This window comes from Saccostrea echinata, unplaced genomic scaffold (assembly GCF_033153115.1).
Source record: "Saccostrea echinata isolate AGI-Se365-2 ecotype Australia unplaced genomic scaffold, CSIRO_AGI_Sech_v1 ptg000013l, whole genome shotgun sequence".
Classification (NCBI taxonomy): Eukaryota; Metazoa; Mollusca; class Bivalvia; order Ostreida; family Ostreidae; genus Saccostrea; species Saccostrea echinata.
In genome coordinates, this window is record NW_026889762.1 from 2,824,621 (window position 1) to 2,849,826 (window position 25,206).

The 25,206-nt window shown below is 32.6% G+C and overlaps 1 protein-coding gene across 1 annotated transcript in view; it reads left to right on the forward strand.

Annotated features, from left to right (window-relative positions):
• Nucleotides 1–352: 352 nt before the first annotated feature.
• Nucleotides 353–25,206, forward strand: part of LOC133186243 (fibropellin-1-like) — a 101,956-nt gene continuing 77,102 nt past the window's right edge. Inside the window, exons 1-8 of the mRNA XM_061321472.1 lie at nt 353–411; nt 565–681; nt 4,654–4,776; nt 8,864–8,977; nt 10,937–11,050; nt 12,256–12,369; nt 13,575–13,688; nt 14,894–15,007. Coding sequence (XP_061177456.1) covers nt 381–411; nt 565–681; nt 4,654–4,776; nt 8,864–8,977; nt 10,937–11,050; nt 12,256–12,369; nt 13,575–13,688; nt 14,894–15,007 — 841 coding nt within the window. The 5' untranslated portion in view covers nt 353–380. The remainder of the gene's footprint in view (nt 412–564; nt 682–4,653; nt 4,777–8,863; nt 8,978–10,936; nt 11,051–12,255; nt 12,370–13,574; nt 13,689–14,893; nt 15,008–25,206) is intronic.

The window sequence follows — 25,206 nt, forward strand, 5'->3', positions numbered from 1 at the left end:
AAGATACTTATCTTTTGGTTACAACTTTACAAAATTGTTCATGCATTGTGTTAAATTTGAATTACTGATCTGAAACGAAACGTACTTTAAATCTGTGGGGTAGGAGTACTTGCAATTTAATAAAGGCAATTTGAAAATATTTTATTGTCATTTAACCATTCCGAAGTTTTATTGATATCACATTTTACCTCATTATCTAAAAGTACATTTTGCTTCTCCTAGGAAAAAGAAAATCTTTGAAGTAAAGAAATACACGGAAAATTATTCTATAAAAGCGTAGCATTGTTAAATGCTATGTTCTTTATGTAATATGTGAAAAGGTAACAGGGCATATTTATAGGAAGAGGAAAGGAAGACAAAGTTTATCTTACATCAAGACAATGTTTTCGGTAAAGGAAGATAGTAAGATAGGTATGAGAGCTCTACGACTGTAAAATATCAGTTTTACGTTTTGAAAAAGCATCAAGATTAACATGGATTATGCTTGTTAAATATTTTAGCTAATTTTATAGATGTCAATATATTTGCTTCGAAAATTTATTATATATTCTTTTACTAATGTAGGTGGGAAGAATTATAAAGGTGGAGTACAAAAACTAACGGTTGTTTCTTTACTACTTGGAGTATTTCTGACAGTTGCTATGATAGCTTTTATAACGATTTTGCTCATACATCTTAAAGGTAAGAATCTAATAAGTATGTGACCATAAAGTATACCAAGAAATTAAACTTGAAAACGGATTTTGGAATAGGATGCATTTCCAAACCAATAGGCACTTTATAAAACATTAGATTACGTATAATTTTCTTTCTGCCTTCAATCATTTTTCGTTAAAACACATGAGGTTTGCACTATGTTCTCTGGATGTAATTACTAAGGAATGGTAACGTTATTTTATAAAAATCAAGTAATTAAAAGCATTTAAACATTTTTTTTCTCAAACAGATTAAAGCATGGTAAATTGTAAAAGTTTTTTGTCTCTGAAATTTAAAATTTTTTTGGAGCTAAGAGTCTTAGATTTATTCAATAGAAAGCAATTTGGATATTTGAATTATTATATCAAAATAATTTTGTAGAATCGTACATAACGTATAAGTATGTTCCATTATTTACTGAAGTCATTAAGTGCAATATATATACAGTATCAGAAATAAATAAATAAATAAATTAATTAAACAGTTTAATTTTATGTGAATGGATATTCCGCTTTTTGTATTAATAATAAATTGTATATCGAACTTATGCCGAGTGACGTCAATTGCCTGAGTAATCACTTGCATCAGCAGTATATCAAGTGACAGGTTAGAATAAAAAAATACGGAAAGCTACAAAGAGGTTTACGGATATTGTTATTATTTGCTCTTGAATTGATTGTTTCTTTCGAGACACGTTCATTAATATGAAAAGTGCTGGTAGCAAGTTTCCCATGCTCGGCAACTATATAAAATATATATCTGTCTTTCTATAATCTTTGCAAAAAGAGGTAGTAATGTTTCTCAAACAAAGTTTGGAACAAATTGTTTTTCCTTTCTTTCCTTATTATTGAGGTGTCTCCCTCTTCTGTATTGAGGTCTTTCGTCTCCATTTTGATTACTTAATGTCCGAACGACTATATATCGGAGTAGTTTTACGATAAAATACTTATGAAAATAAATTGTGGAGCGATCATATAAAAGTTTTGCCTAATTTAATGAAACTTGTAGGGAATAGGGTACCATAAGAGAGTGTCGTTTGGGGGAACATCTGTGGCAGTTCCTGTTACAACTGGCACTAGTGTGCATTGAAAAAAGTTAATTATATGATAAATGAACACCACACAAATAGCTATAGCTTCCGCCACTTTTCAAAGTAGTAGAGATAATAACTACGAATGTTTTAAAACCCGGAATCTCTAATAAAGGAAATATCAATGAACTTTTATGATTATTAAGGGGACTTCCAGTCATTTTAGTACATTGCTGTTGAAGTGTATCTCATTACTACTGATAAGGTCTCTACATTATCTATTCAGCTCAAATAAAAATATAGATTATAGATAAATGTATTTAAAAATGTCACAGCCCTAGTCAGATCATACTTGTTTCGTATTAATTTTATATTTACAAGCTACAATATTATATGTCGCGTGAACTACGCCTTCGCTTAAAACAAAATACTTGTGTCAAGTAATGCACGGACGTCATTTCACTTAGTACAGTAAAATCAAGTTAGCTTTTATTCTATATTTTGTTAAATTTCATTAAAGCAAGATAATGTGTAGCTCAGTTTATATTCACGTCGTTTAGGCAAAAACCCATGTTTTTGAGGTTTTAAAAAAATCAACGTTTGTAATAAATCATACTGGTTCATTTGTATTGCGTTAATGTTACGTCAAAATGAAAACGAACAGGGATCATGTAAAAAAAAAACTACAAAAGTAATGAAAAATTGTGAAATGGAGCATGAACAAGAGTCTCCTGAAATTTCAGACGTAGGATCAGGTGCCGATGATGAGTAAGCATCCACTGTTGATCGGTCATACCAGCCGTTTGCGTAAACCCTGTGTATTAATTAGACAAAATTTTCCATAGTTAAATTTAGCATGAAAAGAAGAAAAAACAATTGGCATAAAACATGTCAGTAATTGAAAGGTTAAATTTGCTAACAGGTCAGTTAAATAACAAAACAATGTTTGATCATACATGTACTTGCTAACAAGGTCATTACAACGACCATAGAATTTAAAAATGTTGATTTTAAACAAAGTTTTTGAAATCTCTGTAACATCAGCTGATCTGGTTGTAGCCTGCCTTGATTTTAATGCTTATAAAATTGATGGTAAGGGTTTGAAGTCGTACTGAGGTGTACACATTTCGTTAGTTTACACAAAGATGGTGCAATAGAACAGGCAGCACTTGTCTAAGTTTTTCAGCAGGGACAGTACAACAGTTCAGTAATTGTCTAAGTTTATCAGCACAGACTAAGACCCAATAAAAAGGCCACTAATTGTCTAAGTTCTGCAGTAAAGACAGCACATAGTCAGTAATTGTCTAAGTTTGTCAGTAAAAAATGGGAATGTCAGTACATTTCTGACTTAATAGTCACAGTGTACGTATGAGCAATTTTTAAAACGAGGTAAGTTATTGACAGACAAGTTCCTGAAACAAAAATATCAACAGTCTCGTTTAAAGTCATCATTTCGTAAGTTCTATGGTCGATACAATGGCCTTGTTAACAATTACAATTTATCAATAAGTCAAATGTTGACTGACGTTTTTCATACTAATTGTTAGGCCATTATATACACACTGAATTGTCGACTGATTTTTCCGTTATTTCCCGATCATGACAAGGAGCACACGGCGGGTGTGACCGGTAGGCAGGGGATGCTCACTCCTCCATGGCACCTGATTCCATCTCTGATGTTTTGGAGGTCCGAGATTGCTCCGCTCCTATATTTTGTATTGTTTAATGGACTTTTGAGCTTGAATACTGTTCGTTGTCTCCATACATTTCATAGACAGTTAAAAGTGAACCATGTATAAATCTAATTTTTTTACAGTAGGTTCTTCAGTTTAATTTCATAACCTTATCATACAGATGTAATTCCTCTTGCTATTGTTGTTTGGGGGGGGGGGGGGCATTAGCATTTGACACTTTTTGAAACTAAGGGATGTTAAGAAAGTTCATTCCATAATGAAATATTTTTGAAAATTTCAAATTCGTTCGTAAGATTAATTTTACAGTCTGACAAAATCACAAAATTGTACTTTCTATTTAGAAGAATTAATTTCTAGCAGGAAGTTATAGGATTTTTTCCATACGAAAATATATATAAACATCTTTAAAACACCCAAATTACAGAACTGCTAGTCATTTTTCGTGAAATTTTAGGATTATTTACTTTTGTTTCTTCATAGCTTATCTTGTTTCATACAAAACTGAAGAACTTAGGTTAAAGAAAGATTTATCACTTTTCAAGAGAATGGGTTTGTCATACTGGAATTCCATACTGACGTGATAAATTTTGCATAGGTATTTGAAAGGATATATCGACCTGTGTGCTTAAGATATTTCACTAATATGCTGCATCCTTCATTTTTCTGCACAGACGTCATCTCTTTTCAATACATGTCCTCCGTTTTTCGTTTTCTACAAAACATGGCTTAAACCTTATCAGTAGCAAGAATGGACTCTATGAACATGAAATATCATACATTTTAAATATCTTCTCTTTGTATTTCTTTTCGAAAATGAAAGAAAAACATGGAATAAACTTTCTTAACACCCTTTACACCCTGGTATGAACTTATGAATTATGAATTTCTTCCTCTCAAGTTTCAAGTTTTTATTTAAGACAAAGACCCCAACTGGGGTATATGAATGCAAATGATACAAAAATTTATAAGCATGAATGAGTGGCTCTGGTACTAATTTAGAGCCTTGTTTGCTAGAGTTATATATAGTTATATATATATATATATATATATATATATATATATATATATATATATATATATATATATATATATATATATATATATATAGTCTGACATTCTTATGTATGTTTTCTAGATTTGAGAAAACTTACCAATTGATATTTTTTAAAGTTTCTTACTTAAACCCTATTAGCACATTGAGTTTATGATTTTTGTACAACTTTTAAAAATTAGTTCATACAGTTGATGTATGTGTCAGCCATGATTGCCAGAATGGAGTTTGTGAAGCTGACCAGATTAGAGTACGAGGCTACACCTGTAACTGCACGCTTGGTTACGTCGGGGACAATTGTCAAGGTAAACTCCTATTACTATCTGTGCAATGGTCCCGAACAAACTAACATAACGTTCAATATGTTGGCGTATCCGTTGCGCATTGATAGACAGTTTTATAATTCATTAACCATAACAGGCAAAGAACTGGTACACATTTAGGGGTTGTGACTTTAATTATTGTTGGAAACATGTGCAAGAATGTTCAATAAAGCTGAAACTACAAATCTATGGGAAAATGTTATATATTATGATTTTATATAAAATTAATAGTTTTAAGAAATTGACTCTAACGACATGTTGTTCATGACATGTTGTTAAATGAAAACCCTTTATCTGAGCTTAAGTCCACAAAATATTCGGAAGTAGGCTATGTTTATCACAGTGTCAATCTCTGAACTAGAAAGATAAGACGTCATAATGAAAAAATGACGTCAGGCCACTGCATTCTTAAGCTGTCCTATCGGGGATAGTGACATAAAGTGTTCTTTTTTAATCAAGATGTTAAATCCACATGTTTTCACTGTTACGTTATGTCTCAAGTGTGTATTAATTAATGAATTTTTAAATTCTAATATACAATTATGGACTCTTTCTCTCGTCGTATCGTCTCCATACAAAAATTTTTCTATTGTTTCCAAGTATAATGTTTGTCTCGTCACTAAATGTAACTGATAACTTGTTCTCAACAGTCCAGTTTAATTTGTACAAAATGTTTTGTACAAAATGTAACCCTTTTTGCACGGTTAACGCGAGAAACCGTAATGGTTTTGGAAATGGGATGACGTTTGTAACAATGTTCAAACAATCTTCAACTTATTGTTCGTGAAGATACTTGGCATTGTGTTCTTTCATTAATCTACTCGTAAGATCTTTCAGAGTATGTCTTTTATTCCCTTTCACACTTCGAAGAAGCACCCTGTCATCCCGTGCAGTTGTTTTTCTAGCACCCCCCACTTCTCGGCATGTTTTTTGCATTCCCTCGATCTCGTACCCTCTTAAAAAATTTCTGTATTGTTCGGCAATTAATTCCAGTCAAATTCTGAATTTTATAACTCGAATTACCCGCAGAAGATAAATTAATTATGATTTCTTTCTAATCGGGTGTCAGACAGACGATAAAATTATTTAACAAAGGGGAATAACTCAATAAAGAATAAGATATGGTTAAAAGAACTGAAAATTAATTATTTCGGATATAATTGGATAGCATATGTCAAATATTAACGCAGAAATACATCATTGAAAATTGAAGCGAGAACCCGAAGCTATAACGACGACGCCATTTTGCGAAATCATTCATGTCACACTACTGTAGACAATCCTGCCACCAATAATTATCAATAATTGTATGACGATCAATTCCATGCTAAGATATTTACATTTGCCAATGTCTTTCGTTATATGACAATACTACAAAAATGATATTCAATTTGCTATGAAATGAATTTGCTCACGTGAAAAGAAAAACTTGCTTGCTTATGAATACAAATCACCGCTTCAGAAGTATTTGAGTCAATGGTACTACTTTCACCTGATTTCTTGCTTACGCAACATCATCAAAGCAAGAACAAAAATAAAAACAAACCTGAAGTGATTTAAATAGAGTTTATTTTATGAGGAGACAAGAATTTCATCAATTCATAAAATTTATGAAACATTTAACATACCATTTTGATGTTTTTATTTAAATATCGTCTGCAACTAAATTGCATCTTCTGCAACGGCAAATGACTTTGATATAGTAAGTGAAAAAATGGAAGCAGAGCTATATTTACTTTATGATGATGATATTCTGGTTTCTTTGGATCTCTCTTCTTTGGCACCTGAAAGTGAACAAGACACTGAAACTAAAACCGTATGATATGGATTGCCTTCCTCAACCTGAGACCCCTGTCTGTGTCCCTGCGTCCAATCAGAACCAACGAGATTCAGATCTATCTCAGATATTGAGTTAAAGCAGTTCAGAATGCCAGACATTCTAAATCTACTAAAAGAAAACACAAAGTGTGGAATTCAACTGCTTCAAGGTAAAACAAATAAAAGATTAACAAGCAAAAAAAAAAAAAAAAAAAATAAATAAATAAATAAATAAATAAATAAATAAAAAAAAAAATAAAATAAATAAATAAATAAATAAACTAATTCAGAAAATTAGAACTATAAACATGATAATAAAAAATGCTTATTTGCAACTACAAATCATACCTAAAAAATTAAAGTTAATTTAAAAAATCTCAAATTAAATCATATTTTAAAAAAAAAGCTAGAAATAAAAAAAAACAACAAACAAATTTTACATTATTTTAGATTGACATGTGGAGGTTTTTGGTACCCCAATGGATTTCGAAACAGTAGAAACTAATGAACTTGCTAACAAACTAAGAAAATTCTTCTGTGAGCCAAAACCAAAAGATTTAAATAAATCAAAATATATGATGGAATATTACCACAAAAGCACACAAATATCAGATCAGCAATTGACCGCCATCTGCAGGACAGGCCGTGTCATAAACATTGTACGAGATAAGGAGTTTAAGTCCTCCAACCATACCTTAGACGGAATGTTGAAAACTATGACTAAAATTGCCGCTTCGAGGCCCACTAAACACGAAGAGATTATAAATTCTTAAGATCTTCATAAGATATCCTCATATCTGCGAGCAGCCTCTTGTTCTCCTCTTGTTCTTCGACATTGTGTTTGGTGTCACCTATCCATCCATGTTGAAACGCGCGACTTGGAATTCCATCACCAGCTGCGTTGTGATTTCTTTGAGTTCCATACTGATTAGACTTGTTTTGAGTATATTACACTGAGGCAGGAAACTCAGCAAAAGAATTTCAGGCTGGCATAGAATCAGAGGAAGCTCGAAGAGACAAGAGGATGTATTCGTCAGTTGAAAGTGAGACATTCCCAGTAAAAATGTTATGTTTGCTGCTGTATAAAACAGACAAAATGAATCTTTTCTATTCCACACCTACATGAAAGTGACTCTTACCTTCTCAGCGTCACGCATAGCAGTATTGTATGCAGCAAAACCCCTAAGTAAGGGGACATTCAGTGGATATATGGCGAATATATCTATATCAGCTAAATGTTCTATTGTTTACACACCCCACCTTCAGCGGGTAAATTCCATTACAGCTATGGACGAGGCTGGTTTCGAGGCTCTACAAATTATGTTTATGTCAGGCCAAGCTGTGAATCTTCTTTGGAATCCTACAATAAAAATCTTTCCAGTGAACAAAAACTCTATCTCAGTTCATGTCTATCACCCTAAAGATCAGCGAAAGCAACCTACCTCCACTATGACTAAATCTGTCAATGTGAATGCCACAGCCACGAGTCCTGGTGATGAACATGCCATTGTACATTTCCAAAAAGTGGAAAATCATGACCAAGAGCTTAATGTCAACTTGATTCATCCATCCTTTGTCAATTCTCTCAGATCCTCTGAGTTTCTGTCCAAATCTGTGTTCAACAACTGCGTTTTCAACTTCAAGTAGACCAACTGTTTTCTCCCATTTTTGAACTGACTGACCGAATCACAACCCGGATGTAGTTTACTCCGCTAATCTTTTATTTAATTGAGTTGACTCAAATATCTTAATAACTATTATTTCACAACTATTTTATCTTCTTAGTTACTTCAAAATTAAATATTTGCATCTGATATTGTCTTATATCAATGTTGTTCTCATCTATTTATTCAATAAAAATCTAACGAACTATATGTTGTGGTGTCCGATCGTTATTTAGGTCATTTGCTTCAAAAGTATGGAAAATCGATAAAGACATAAATGAAAAAAAAGAAATATAAAAATAAAAAAATAAAATATCATTTTTGTTGTTTCACTGGGATTTGACATGAAGTCGGTACGTGATCAAATATACTATAACGCAATTTGGGCGTTATAGGATTTGATAACGAGACTGACTTCATGTTACATCCCAATGAAACTCTAAAAATGATATCTTATTTCTTAAATGATACCTTGTTGTCATTTCGATTTATCAATAAAATTGAAATTTTTATTCTACTTTAATTTTGTGCTATTTAAGCACCATGAGTTATAATTTTAGACAAAATATAAATATTTGTTCATATAGTTTATGTATGTGACAACCATGATTGTCAGAATGGGATTTGTGTGGCAGACCAATCCACAATAAGAGGATACACGTGTAACTGTACCATTGGCTTTGTTGGGAACAATTGTAAAGGTAAATTGTCTGTAACTTTCATTGCAATAAGCTTCAAGCTTACTTTCATGAACCTCAAACTTATTCTAGTGTAAATTAAAGATGATCGATACCGTTACATTATTATTATCTATTGAGCACAGTAGTCTGACTCAGAAAGGTAGCGTAGCAGTTGTTTTTTACAACGCAAAATTTACTGAATATCGTTGTCTATTTCCTAAATAATCTAGGTAATTAATATTTCATTGCACAGTTCATAAATACCTTAGTTGTAAAATAGCATTGCATTTACTTTAAAATTCACTCATTTTACTCATGCGTAAGTCACGTGATTTTTTAAGCTACGAAAGGTGCTTTCCAATTATCCGACATCCTTTACATTTTACTTGTGTTACGGTGTGATAAAAGAGTTAAAAAGTATATCATTCTTATTCTTAAAGACGAGAAAAATAGTTTTAGATGAGGGCATCTCCGTCAATGCTCTAAAATGGCTGTTCCAGAAATCAACACAATAATATTTTCTTCAATAATCATTTCTTAATGTAAATATTGTGTACCATACTATTTGTGTAAAAAAATCTTTTTAAAACTACTAAGTTGTAAATTGTTTTATATTAAATTGTATGCAAAAATAGCAATCTTAAAGGACAATAGAAAAGTGCCTATCAGGTTTTGATCAAACAGAACCAATTTAGTCGAAGCGTGTTGTTTTCCTGACTTTGTGGAAATAAAAAAAGACAATATGGACAAATCTGCCACCAATAATTATCAAAAATTATATGAGAATCGATTTCATGCTGAAATGAAACTTCATTTCGATTCATAAATCAAGTTAAACTTTTTAATTATTTTTTTTTATGGTGTACTTTGTTCACCAGATAACAAGTCATAATTTAAATCTCCAATGAACATGAATTTGTCAAATTTGATTGATATTTCGTCATAACTTTTCACAAATTCATGAGAAAATTCACTGTCAGACATAGAGGGGGTCGATATAGACCGACTATTAACCATTCTCTAATTCCAATCACACCTTCAGTACACAGAGATTCAATATATTCAAATTTAAGATTACTCCTTCTGTCACCAGCTATGTCTGACCTAATATACATTGCCAAACCCCCTCCGTACTTATTCCCAGTCTTTTCTTCAAAAAATGGTTATTATCTGCTTTAAATTGTACGTCTGAGAATGAATCACCCAGTTTAGTTTCAGCAATACCTAGCATGTCAACAATGTTTTGATCGAGTAGACTTTTGATTGAACCGAATTTATAACGTAAGCTATTGATGTTTAAATCAGCACATATTTATTTGGATGTGTTTTCCTTACTTGAAACAACTCTTCGAGTATGTCATCGTTTTTCTCTCCCTTAGTATTTACGCCAGATTTTGATCCAACGCAAGAGCAATAACTGTTATCAGTATGGTTGCTACAGCTAAATACACCAATCAGCTTCATATCCCTATATGTAAAGTCATCGGAATCAAGATAATGATGAAAATATCTTTGATAATAATGCATGGAGGACAAACCCAAAATGAATGATCAAGTTCAATTTGAGCATTCCCAATGACATTTTCTTCAATTATGATTTCTTTATGTAATTAATGAGTACTATAATATTTGTGCAAAAAATACAATTAAAACGGCTTAGTTGTAAATGGTTTTGTATGAATTTTTTAAAAAAAAAATAGCCGTCTTAAAGGAAAATAAAAAAGTACCTATCTTGTTTTTGATACAACAGTACCAATTAAGTCAAAGTGTGTTGTTTCACACTTTGTCTTTAAAAAAAAAATGGACAAAGTTGCCACCAATAATTATCAAGAATTATGTGAGAATCAATTCCATGCTGAAATCATACGTTGTCGTCGTTTCGATTTATAAATCAAGATGAAATTGGTAATTTACTTTTTATTATGCTATTTTAGCACCATGAATAAAAATGTAAGACATAATTAAATATTATTCATATAGATAAGGTATGTGATAGCAATGATTGTCAGAATGGGATTTGTGTGGCAGACCAATCCACAATAAGAGGATACACGTGTAACTGTACCACTGGCTTCGTTGGGGACAATTGTCGAGGTAAATTGTCTATAACATTCATTGCAACAAGCCTCAAGCTTACTTTCATGAACTTCAAACTTATTCTAGTGTAAATGAAAGATTATCGATACCGTTACATTATTATTATCTATTGAGCACAGCAGTCTGACTCAGTAAGGTAGTGTAAGTATATTATGGATTTAATAATTGTTGAAAACAAGTGCAGGATACAAATATACTCCGAAGCTACTAGCGCTCATCATGGAAAATGGCGGAAGAGCAGTTGTTATTTATAACGCAAAATTTACTGAATATCGTTTTCTATTTCTTAAATTATCTAGGTAACCAATATTTCATTGCACAGTTCATCAATGTCTTAGTTGTAAAATAGCATTGATTTACTTTAAAATTGGTCATTCTTTTTTATCGGGATAATAAAACAGTAAAAAAATAATACCGAGGGAGTTGCAGTTTCAAGAGCAGGCTCATTTACCGAAGCACCCTTTGGAATATTCCAGACTCCTTCGATAATATACTTTCACTGTGTTTAATTTTCTACTGATTTTCCCCATATAAAATAAGATGGTAATATGAGAATGATTTCTTAGAAATCGTTGAAAATAGATTCTCCTCTGATTTGCCATAAGTTAGTCATCTGATCTTTTCTATGCTTTGAAAGGTGCTTCCGAATTATCAGATATCTTTTAGATTTTTTTTTTGGTTACGGTGTGATAAAACAGTTAAAAAGTATATCATTCTTATTCTGAAAGACGAGAAAAATAGTTTTGAATGTAGGCATCTCCCTCATTGATCTAAAATGGCTGTTTTAGAAATCGACACAATGACATTTTCAACAATTATGATATCTTGATGTGAATGTTTTGTGTTATTATATTTGTGTAAAAAATCTTTTTAAAACTACTTAGTTGTAAATTGTTTTATATTAAAATTTATACAAAAATAGGAATCTTAAAGGAACATAAAAAGTGCTTATCATGTTTTTGATCCAATACTACCAAATTAGTAATGTTTTACTGACTTTGTGGTAATAAAGAAAAGACAATATGGACAAAGCTGCCACCAATAATTATCAAGAATTATGTGAGAATCAATTCCATGCTGAAATCATACGTTGTCGTCGTTTCGATGTATAAATCAAGTTGAAATTGGTAATTTACTTTTTATTATGCTATTTTAGCACCATGAATAAAAATGTAAGACATAATTAAATATTATTCATATAGATAAGGTATGTGATAGCAATGATTGTCAGAATGGGATTTGTGTGGCAGACCAATCCACAATAAGAGGATACACGTGTAACTGTACCACTGGCTTCGTTGGGGACAATTGTCGAGGTAAATTGTCTATAACATTCATTGCAACAAGCCTCAAGCTTACTTTCATGAACTTCAAACTTATTCTAGTGTAAATGAAAGATTATCGATACCGTTACATTATTATTATCTATTGAGCACAGCAGTCTGACTCAGTAAGGTAGTGTAAGTATATTATGGATTTAATAATTGTTGAAAACAAGTGCAGGATACAAATATACTCCGAAGCTACTAGCGCTCATCATGGAAAATGGCGGAAGAGCAGTTGTTATTTATAACGCAAAATTTACTGAATATCGTTTTCTATTTCTTAAATTATCTAGGTAACCAATATTTCATTGCACAGTTCATCAATGTCTTAGTTGTAAAATAGCATTGATTTACTTTAAAATTGGTCATTCTTTTTTATCGGGATAATAAAACAGTAAAAAAATAATACCGAGGGAGTTGCAGTTTCAAGAGCAGGCTCATTTACCGAAGCACCCTTTGGAATATTCCAGACTCCTTCGATAATATACTTTCACTGTGTTTAATTTTCTACTGATTTTCCCCATATAAAATAAGATGGTAATATGAGAATGATTTCTTAGAAATCGTTGAAAATAGATTCTCCTCTGATTTGCCATAAGTTAGTCATCTGATCTTTTCTATGCTTTGAAAGGTGCTTCCGAATTATCAGATATCTTTTAGATTTTTTTTTTGGTTACGGTGTGATAAAACAGTTAAAAAGTATATCATTCTTATTCTGAAAGACGAGAAAAATAGTTTTGAATGTAGGCATCTCCCTCATTGATCTAAAATGGCTGTTTTAGAAATCGACACAATGACATTTTCAACAATTATGATATCTTGATGTGAATGTTTTGTGTTATTATATTTGTGTAAAAAATCTTTTTAAAACTACTTAGTTGTAAATTGTTTTATATTAAAATTTATACAAAAATAGGAATCTTAAAGGAACATAAAAAGTGCTTATCATGTTTTTGATCCAATACTACCAAATTAGTAATGTTTTACTGACTTTGTGGTAATAAAGAAAAGACAATATGGACAAAGCTGCCACCAATAATTATCAAGAATTATGTGAGAATCAATTCCATGCTGAAATCATACGTTGTCGTCGTTTCGATGTATAAATCAAGTTGAAATTGGTAATTTACTTTTTATTATGCTATTTTAGCACCATGAATAAAAATGTAAGACATAATTAAATATTATTCATATAGATAAGGTATGTGATAGCAATGATTGTCAGAATGGGATTTGTGTGGCAGACCAATCCACAATAAGAGGATACACGTGTAACTGTACCACTGGCTTCGTTGGGGACAATTGTCGAGGTAAATTGTCTATAACATTCATTGCAACAAGCCTCAAGCTTACTTTCATGAACCTCAAACTTATTCTAGTGTAAATGAAAGATTATCGATACCGTTACATTATTATTATCTATTGAGCACAGCAGTCTGACTCAGTAAGGTAGTGTAAATATATTATGGATTTAATAATTGTTGAAAACAAGTGCAGGATACAAATATACTCCGAAGCTACTAGCGCTCATCATGGAAAATGGCGGAAGAGCAGTTGTTATTTATAACGCAAAATTTACTGAATATCGTTTTCTATTTCTTTAATTATCTAGGTAACCAATATTTCATTGCACAGTTCATCAATGTCTTAGTTGTAAAATAGCATTGATTTACTTTAAAATTGGTCATTCTTTTTTATCGGGATAATAAAACAGTAAAAAAATAATACCGAGGGAGTTGCAGTTTCAAGAGCAGGCTCATTTACCGAAGCACCCTTTGGAATATTCCAGACTCCTTCGATAATATACTTTCACTGTGTTTAATTTTCTACTGATTTTCCCCATATAAAATAAGATGGTAATATGAGAATGATTTCTTAGAAATCGTTGAAAATAGATTCTCCTCTGATTTGCCATAAGTTAGTCATCTGATCTTTTCTATGCTTTGAAAGGTGCTTCCGAATTATCAGATATCTTTTAGATTTTTTTTTTGGTTACGGTGTGATAAAACAGTTAAAAAGTATATCATTCTTATTCTGAAAGACGAGAAAAATAGTTTTGAATGTAGGCATCTCCCTCATTGATCTAAAATGGCTATTTTAGAAATCGACACAATGACATTTTCAACAATTATGATATCTTGATGTGAATGTTTTGTGTTATTATATTTGTGTAAAAAATCATTTTAAAACTACTTAGTTGTAAATTGTTTTATATTAAAATTTATACAAAAATAGGAATCTTAAAGGAACATAAAAAGTGCTTATCATGTTTTTGATCCAATACTACCAAATTAGTAATGTTTTACTGACTTTGTGGTAATAAAGAAAAGACAATATGGACAAAGCTGCCACCAATAATTATCAAGAATTATGTGAGAATCAATTCCATGCTGAAATCATACGTTGTCGTCGTTTCGATGTATAAATCAAGTTGAAATTGGTAATTTACTTTTTATTATGCTATTTTAGCACCATGAATAAAAATGTAAGACATAATTAAATATTATTCATATAGATAAGGTATGTGATAGCAATGATTGTCAGAATGGGATTTGTGTGGCAGACCAATCCACAATAAGAGGATACACGTGTTACTGTACCACTGGCTTTGTTGGGGACAATTGTCAAGGTAAATTGTTTATAACTTCATTTCAACAAGCCTCAAGCTTACTTTCGTGAACTTCAAACTTGTTCTAGTGTCAAAGATTATCGATATAATTAATATTATTATTATCAATTGACCAAAGCAGTCTGACTCGGAAAGGTAGTGTAGGTATTATGGACTTAATAATTGGTGAAAACAAGTGCAGGATACAAATATACTCTGAAGCTACTAGCGCTCATCATGGAAAATGGCGGAAGAGCAGTTGTTATTTATAACGCAAAATTTACTGAATATTGTTTTCTATTTCTTAAATTATCTAGGTAACCAATATTTCATTGCACAGTTCATCAATGTCTTAGTTGTAAAATAGCATTGCATTTATTTAAAATTGGTCATTTTTTTTATCGGGATAATAAAACAGTAAAAAAATAGTACCGAGGGAGTTGCAGTTTCAAGAGCAGGCTCATTTACCGAAGCAACCTTTGGAATATTCCAGACTCCTTCGATAATATACTTTCACTGTGTTTAATTTTCTACTGATTTTCTCCATATAAAATAAGATGGCAATATGAGAATGATTTCTTAGAAATCGTTGTAAATAGATTCTCCTCTGATTTGCCATAAGTAAGTCACCTGATCTTTTCTATGCTATGAAAGGTGCTTCCAAATTATCAGATGTCTTTATACCCGCACTTTCTAAAGAAAGTTTGGGTATATTGTTGTTACTCATGTCTGTCCGTCCGTCTGTCACACTCTTCTTTCTCAAACTCCTATTACATTTTACACAGTAGCCTAATCATCTTTTGGGAGATGGTTTGTGGTGTCATGTAGATGTGCAGTAAGGTTTCGGAATTTTCATTTTCACCCTGGGGGTCAAATGGGGGTCGAAAAATGACGTTTTTTTATGCAAAAAGCCCCTGGTTCCCTGAACTCCTCTTACATTTTACACAGTAGCCTAATCATCTTTTGGGAGATGGTTGGTGGTGTCCTGTAGATATGCAGTAAGGTTTCGAAATTTTCATTTTCATCCTGGGGGTCAAATGGGGGTCGAAAAATAACGTTTTTTATGCAAAAAGCCCCTGGTTCCCTGAACTCTTCTTACATTTTACACAGTAGCCTAATCATCTTTTGGGAGGTGGTTGGTGGTGTCCTGTAGTTGTGCAGTAAGATTTCGGAATTTTCATTTTCACCCAAGGGGTCAAATGGGGGTCGAAAAATGAAGTTTTTTAATATAAAAAGAACCTGGTTCCCAGAACTCCAACATTTTACACAACAGTCTAATCATCTTTTGGATTGATTATGATTGATTATTATTGTTTAATGCCTAGGCGGCAATATTTCAGCCATATTTCGGCGATCAAATTAAGTGTATATTTCCATTTATGAATTTTGACACAAATTTAAGAAAAGTGAGGTCAAGGTTAAAGGAAAGGTCAAGGTCAAAAAATGTTGATTCAGTTGAATAGCTTACATCAGTATGTACCAACATATGAAGTTTTATTACACTTTCTTGAATGGTATCTTTAAAATTGAGCTAAACTCTAATTTAAGAAAAGTGAGGTCAAGGTCAAAGGAAATGTCAATGTCAAAAAATATTGATGCAGTTGAATAGCTTACATCAGTATGTATCAACGTAAGAAGTTTAATTACACTATTTTGAATGGTATCTTTAAAACTTAGCTAAACACTTATTTAAGAAAAGTGAGGTCAAGGTCAAAGGAAAGGTCAAGGTCAAATAATTTTGACGCAGTTGAATAACTTAGATCAGTACATATCAACGTAAGAAGTTTAATTACACTATCTTGAATGGTATCTTTAAAACTGAGCTAAACACATTTAAGAAAAGTGAGGTCAAGGTTAAAGGAAAGGTCAAGGTCAAAAAATGTTGATGCAGTTACATAACTCTCATCAATATCTATCAGCATGTGAAGTTTGATAAAAATATATTTGATAGTTTCTTTGAAACTGAACTTTAAACAGAGCTAAACACAAAGCTTGACGGAAAGACAGACGGAAGGATGAAAGGACGGAAGACGGACATGACAAACACTATATGCAGTTATGCACCAACCATATTCATGGCGGGGCATAAAAACAAGGTAAAAAATTTTGTTTGCATGCATCCTTTCTCAATACCACCTCTCCATGTTCCAAGATTGAAGTTTTAATGTCAAAAGGTTCTTAAGTTATGGTTTGGAGATATTTTTTTGCAATTTGACCTTGAATGAAGAAAGGAGTCAAGGTCAAAATATTAGTTCAGTGCATCTTTTGTAAATGTCTTTTTTCTATGTTACAAATTTGAAATCCTAATGTCAAAGGGGTCTCAGGTTATAGCCTGGACTATATTTTTATGTAAAGATTGACCTTGACCTTATTGTAAGATCAAGGTAAAAACAAAGTTTGGTGGCCTCAACCCCAATTCCATACCACCTCTCCATGATTCAAGTTTGAAGTCTTAATGTCAAAGGGTTGTCTAGTTAAGGCTCGGACAAAATTTGAATGAAGAAGAAAACTGACAAAAACAATATGTAGACTAGTATAGTCTACTTGTTGCATCAAACCTGTAGGAGGAGAAGTTTTGAAAGAACAAATTTGTTTCTACATTATGTAATGAAACTTTCACATAAGATTCAACTTTTCTTGCCTAGTGGTTCTTGAGAAGGAATGTTTTTCTTACAGTAAAGCATGCTTATAGCGAAACAAGTCTATAACTAGATGCTGTCATGAGACAGTAATACCCGCACTAAGGTGTTTGCCTCTAAATGCACACTCCTTCATATTGGGCTTACCAAGGAAAAAGTCCAAATAATTCTATAATTTACACAGTACATGTATTCGTCAAATCGAGCATAAAATGCTCAGGTGACCATGTGACCCATGAACCTCTTATACGCATTTCATATACTTAATTCATTACCAGTCTGAAATATCAGAATTTAATTAATGTTGTAAATTAGGTTTTAATAAAAAGGGGGGGGGGGGTATAAATTTTTGGCCCATAATTGGAACTTTTTAAATTTATCTTCTCAAAAACAAATAATATTATTTTAGTACAAAGCGTTTTTGATGAATTTATCAAAATGTGCAAACTTTTTTTAGTATTTGATTAGGCAAAAACCTCCTTGAAAAGCCATACCCAATCAATTTATATGTGTCCCCCCCCCCCCAATACACACACACACAATTTGCCTGTTTTTGGAAATATGCTTAGATGGCAAAGTTATGTTAAAACATCGTTTGTTATGATAATTTAAAATTTGTTCTTGTACTGTACATGTATGTGAACACCTTTTTGAAAATTTCTACATCACATAGGGCTTGCGTCACCCTACCAGTACTAGTACTAGTTTTACCATTATCATTTTTAGATTGCACATGCCATGTGACATGGTGCAGTGTTACATGTATATCAGTGGAAATTAATTCATTTTGTGTTTTAATTGGATTATATTTCATGAAGTTGACAGGACCTATGACAGTCGGTAAGTACAAGTTTAAGTATAGATTGGGGTAAAATAAACCGAAATGCAAATGGTTAGGTTAAAGTTTAAAAAGGATCAAAGATCATCGGCAATCTCCTAAGCAGAGTTGTCGTTCCTTTCTCTCTCAGACACTGAATGTATGAGCCGATCGTAGAGAGTGGATCATCGATGCCACAATAGACGAATTTCACATTCTGAAGAGTTATCTCCCGTTGTCGACATTACATTCAGTTACAGGCATAGATCCGGGAATTTTTTTCCGGGGGAGGGGGGGGGGGGTCCACACCTCGGTCCAAAAAAATTCCAGCCCAGAATTTCCTGAGGAGCAAAAAAGAAAAAAAAAACAAAAAACAAACAAACAAAATAAAAACAATGATGGTGGGGTCCATGTTTTTAAAGGGGGAGGGCATCCAAAGTCATTTTTTATTTGCTTCTGTAAATCAGTATCTAGTCCTATTTATATAACTCTGCAAATTCCGGGGGGGGGGGGGGTTCCAATCTCCCTAGCCGCTCCCTGTCCCTGAAATGACAAATGATCATGCGACTCCTAAATAGTAGAAAATTTTTCCATTTGACTATACATAATTTTGTTTCTTGTGTTATTATGTTATGTACATCTAATGGTTTAAGGTTATGAACCCTTGAGGTCATCCCCACTCTCTTGTTCATAATATGACTACATCAAATTAAATAGAAGTGCATCAATGATAAGATTACTTGACATTTCATTCATGAATTTGGGTCAACCTAGAATTAGGAATGAAAATCATTCAAAGAGATGGACCATTAAACTATTTGTATGTATTCACATTTTTTTTTTATGTCAAACCAAAGTATTAGACTAGTTTGCATACATGAACAAACTGGGGTCTGGGAAGGGGAAGGGGCAAGGGGAAGGAGTTATCTCTTTACGTCTTAATTAATTGTTGAAAATTCCTAAAATGAATGTTAACCGACTTGTACGTCTTCATTATTTTTAAGTGGTGGTGTCTCCGTATGAGTGAAAAATTCCCAAGAGGGACATTTAACAACAAACAAACATTAATGACTTAAAAAACACAATATACATGTACATGTTTATTAGTCAATGGATATACTTCTGATCATATCTCTAGTTCTCCCTTGAATCAGAAATGATGATATAAATATTTTAAGAATGATTAAGAGTTGAAAAGGTTGTGCATTTTAAAATTCACTAAGCTCTGTGGTTGAATTAGCTATACCAGTTTAGCTTATTTTGCTACTCAAAGAACCTTGATTAACTATTTTTAATCATACTGTTTTCTGAAATGTGAAGTTTTTTCAACATGGATACAAGTCATACCTTTTCAGCTTCTGAAAACAATTAATGCATGAAAAAAAAAAAACTGCTTTTCAAATACTGTAACTCTTTCCAAGTACTTGGGATCATCAGTTTTTAGCTCACTTGAGTTTTTCTGGTTTTCTGATCACATTTTGTTTGTCATCCATCTGTCCGCCTGTAAACTTTTCACATTTTTGTCTTCTTCACTAGAACCGCCGGGCCAATTTCAACCAACCCAGCCACAAAGCATCTTTGGGTAAAGGGGATTCAAGTTTGTTCAAGTGAAGGGTCACACCCTCTTTCAAGGGGGGATAATCAAGAATTAGTGAAAATTTGGTGGTATCATTTTAAAAAAGTCTTATCAAGAACCACTGACTGGGCCCAAAAAGTTGAAACTTTCTTTACATAGACAGTGTAGCTTCAAATTTGTTAAAATTATGACCCACTGGGGTAGGATGGGGCCACATATGGGGATCCAATGATTTACATAGAAAAATGCAGGGGATTTTTTCCATCATAAATCTTCTTCTCATGAATAGCAAGGTCATCATTGTCGTCCGTTTTCACAAAAAGGACCTAGGGGACATTAAATCTCATTTGTCTGTCAGTCTGTCCGTTTGTCAGTCTGTCCGTCTGTCACAATAAATTTAATCTTGGTCATAACTTCTGAATAATAAGAGATAGGGATTTCATATTTCACATGTACATTACCTACAAGAACTTTCTAAACATACCATGATTTTTGAACCCATGACCTTGACCTTGAAGTTTGACCTACTTTTCAAAAAATTTAACATTATTTCAAATGATCATTTTGAAAGAGAAAAGATAGGGCGTTCATATTATACATGTATATTACCTGTGACAAGACCTTTCTAAATATATCATGACTTTTGACTCTGTGACATTGACCTTGAAGTTTAACCTACTTTTCAAAAATGTTATATTTCCTTATAACTTTTGATTGAGAAGAGATAGGACTTTTATATTTGATATGTACATTACCTGTAACAAGATGTTTCCAAGCATGCTATGATTTTTTACCCCTTGACCTTGATGTTTTACCTAATTTTCAAAAATTTTAACTTTGGTGATTACTTTTGAATGACATATGATAGGGCGTGCATATTTGAAACAATATGTCATAAATAATGGCATCCCATCCACTAGGACACGGAAAGCAGGGGACCACAATTCTTTGAATTTGCTTGTTAGTCATTTTGATATGGAAACATCCTCATATAGTGTAGATTCAAATTTTTTATGCCCTGCCATGAATATGGCCGAGGCATATAGTGTTTGTCATGTCCGACTTCAATAAAACGTCATATGCTGATACATACTGATGTAAGCTTTTCAACTGCATCAAAATTTTTGACCTTGAATTTTCCTTTGACCTTGACCTTACTTTTCTTAAATTAGTGTCTAGATCAGTTTTGAATAAACAATTCAAGATATATTTATCAAACTTCATATGCTGATATAATTATACTGCTGAGAGATTTCAATTGCATCAACTTTTTTGACCTTGACTTTTCCTTTGACCTTGACCTCACTTTTTTAAATTAGTGTTTAGGCCAAACAAAAAAATATGTGTGGTTCCGGTTACACTTCCAAAAAAATTAGGGTGGGTAGGTAGGGATTTTTATTTTTTTTTTATTTTTTTATTTATTTATTTTTTTTTTTAACAAAATGATTTTCTTAATTTTTTTTTCTAAATAATACCTATCACTGCTTTGCAAATGGCATTTAGATGTGGTGTGATAATATACTAGTCAATATTGGTAGGGGACACCTACATGCTAGCTTGCTTTGGATTTAACACTATTAAACACTTGCACTATGTTTTGCAAGGAGGCCGTCATTGCTGAAACTAAAACTTAAACTGGAGCCATTGATGGAAATTAGGGGAAATTCCGGAAAAATATGAAAATTACCAAAAAAAGTTAAGGGTCGGGGGTATAAAATAGGGAATGTCGGGTAACCCGAACCACACATATTTTTTTTATTTGGCCTTATCTACATTTTAAATAAACCATTTCTGATATTTTTGTTGAACTTCTATGCTAATAGTAAATACATACTGATGTAAGTTTTTCAACTGCATCAACATTTTGACCTCAACCTTTCCGTTGACCTTGACCTCTCTTTTCTCAAATAAGTGTTAAGCTCAGTTTTAAATAAATCATTCAAGATATTTTTATCAAACCTAATATGCTGATATGTATTAGTGAGAGCTCTTCCACTGCATCAAAAACTTGAAAATGAAAATTCTGAAACCTTACTGCACATCAACATGACACCACCAACCATCTCCCAAAAGACGATTAGGCTACTGTGTAAAATGTAAGAGGAGTTCTGGGAACCAGAGGTTTTTTGCATAAAAAACGTCATATTTCGACCCTCATTTGACCCCCAGGGTGAAAATGAAAATTCCAAAACCTTACTGCACATCTATAGGACACCACCAACCATCTCCCAGAAGACGATTAGGCTACTGTGTAAAATGTAAGAGGAGTTCTGGGAACCAGGGGCTTTTTGCTTAAAAAAGTCATTTTTTGACCCCCATTTGACCCCCAGGGTGAACATGAAAATTCAGAAACCTTACTGCACATCTGCAGGACACCACTAACCATCCCCCAAAAGATGATTAGGCTACTGTGTAAAATGTAAGAGGAGTTTAGGGAACCAGGGGCTTTTTGCAAAAAAAAAAAAAAACGTCATTTTTCGACCCCCATTTGACCTCCAGGGTGAACATGAAAATTCCGAAACCTTGCTGCACATCTACAGGACACCACCAACCATCTCCCAAAAGATGATTAGGCTACTGTGTAAATTGTAAGAGGAGTTCAGGGAACCAGGGGCTTTTTGCATAAAAAACGTCATATTTCGACCCCCATTTGACCCCCAGGGTGCAAATGAAAATTCCGAAACCTTACTGCACATCTACAGGACACCACCAACCATCTCCCAAAAGATGATTAGGCTACTGTGTAAAATGTAAGAGGAGTTCAGGGAACCAGGGGCTTTTTGCATAAAAAACGTCATTTTTCGACCCCCATTTGACCCCCAGGGTGAACATGAAAATTCCGAAACTTTACTGCACATCTACATGACACCACCAAACACCTCCCAAAAGATGATTAGGCTACTGTGTAAAATGTACAGTACCGACCGGACACAACCTAACACCAGAGCGAACCCAAAGCGCACCCTGGGTTCGCTTCCTGGGTTCGCTCGGGGTCCGCTGCGGGTTCGCTTTCAGAAAATTTGGGACCGCTCTGGGTGCGCTTCGGGTTCGCTCTGCGTTCGCTCGGGGTCAGCTCTGGGTCCGCTAGAGCGAACCCGGCGTTCGCTTCCCGGGTTCGCTTTACGCACTCATGCGTGAAGCGGACCCCGCTTTAATCTTGCCGCCAGTAAGCCCCGCCCCTTGTATATTCCAAATACAGAAGTGAAATCGGTCATTACTGTTTTTATGGCGATCGAAACATGTACACGTAAGTGACAATATGGAGAACGTTGATAAATTTTCAAGAATTTCACCGTACATTCGACGTAGAATTATCACTTATATTTTTCTTAACTTACAAGCTATTAGTAAGTATATGAAGAAAATTTATTTTCGATGTAACGGATGGAGTGAAATTGATGAGAGTATCTTAATAAAAAAAAAAAAAAAGCTTTCAAATTCATTTGTTTACATTATTTATGCGTTTTAAAATAAGTTGGAACTTCCAATTGTATTTGCAATTGCTAAATCGTAATTTAAATGTTTGAAAGACAAACAACTGAACTATGATCTTATCTATGAAATAGCTGAGACATACTGTACACGTAAAATGCTAAGTTTTCATATTTAGCAGTTTACATTTAAGCTAGGTTGTCGTCCATTACATGTATATGTAGGTCGTGATAATCACTGAAAATTCTCATACAGTGTAACTTGAATTTCGTTTTACAGATCATTTATAATTTACTTCCATGCTATAAATTATTGTTTTATAAGGCGAGTTTAACAGAAGCCTTATAAAAAAAAAAACAACAACAACAACAATCAAAAAACCAAAACAAACAAACAAAAACTAATAACTGGTCCACTGATAAGAATATATTATGTTTTTTAAGTTGTTTTTCAAATACATGTAAATGATCATTTGAATAGTTTGTGTTCCTTACTGGTTCATGACCCCCCCCCCCCCCCCCCCACTACATACATACTGAAGCGGCATGTTAACAAACAAAATTTTTAATGTTTAAAAATAAATAAAAACAAGAAATAAAAGAAACAAAACAAGAATTCAATAACTGTAAACTCGCATGATTAAGTAGATGAAATTAAGATAATAACGCCCGATGTTTTTTTTTTTTTTTTTTTTTTTTTTTTTTTTTTTTTAATTTCGATTAGTTTTTTATTTTATTTTTTTTATTTCGATGAGCCCCCCGCCCCTCACCGTACTCGAGTTGTTTTCTATGGGCCGGTTGTAGCGATTTTAATTTCAAATAATATACAGTGTTCTCTCTCTCTCTCTCGTAGATATATTTTAATTATTTTCAGCATTCAAGTGGCAGCAAATTACATGAACGTGTACTCTTCCTGCAACGTACCAAAGAACTATGACGTTTCCAAATTCCAAAAATCAAACAAAAAAGAAAAAAAAAAAAAAGAAAATAAGACAAATAATTGAATTTCTCATTGATAACGTGCCCAGACGAGGTACATGTAACTTTAGGGGCATCGAATGTAGGGGGAGTATATACTCAGGTATACCGTGACCATGGAGACAGTATACATCCAGCTAGCAAGTCTCAATTAAAAAAAAACCCACTGTAATTGCTCTTAGCACCCGCAATATCTCCGAAACAGGTGGATGATTACCGACACGGGGGTATACTTTTGATTACTTTTGGTAAAAGATTAATTAAAAAATATCATAGTAGTTAAAAAAATGAGATTTTTTTCCCTCCAATTTACGTATTGACATAATGCATATTTATACTGCACAATGTACATTTCATTATTTTTTTTCATGATCAATTATTAAGATCGATAATTTCGATGTTGATTAGGATAAATTAAAACGTGCATGTAAATTGAAATAATAAATAAAAAATAATTAGATTAAAGTACGTACATGTTCTTATAGTGTATCTTGAGATAATAAAATTCTTTAATTAATCGAAGACCAGTTTTTTTTTTTTTAATTCTTTTTTTTTTTTTAGTAACAATTGTTATAACCATTATTATCTCTTTTTTTCTATTATGAATTAAAGTACTTATTGTCTGATAAATTTACGCAATGTATATTTATATATTAATGGATTTTAAAGATATAAAGAAAATAAATATGTAATTATACATGTAACATGCTACCTGGATAATAAAAATATATAATGTATTAATAGATTTTAAAAATAAAAAAAAAAATGAAAATAGATGT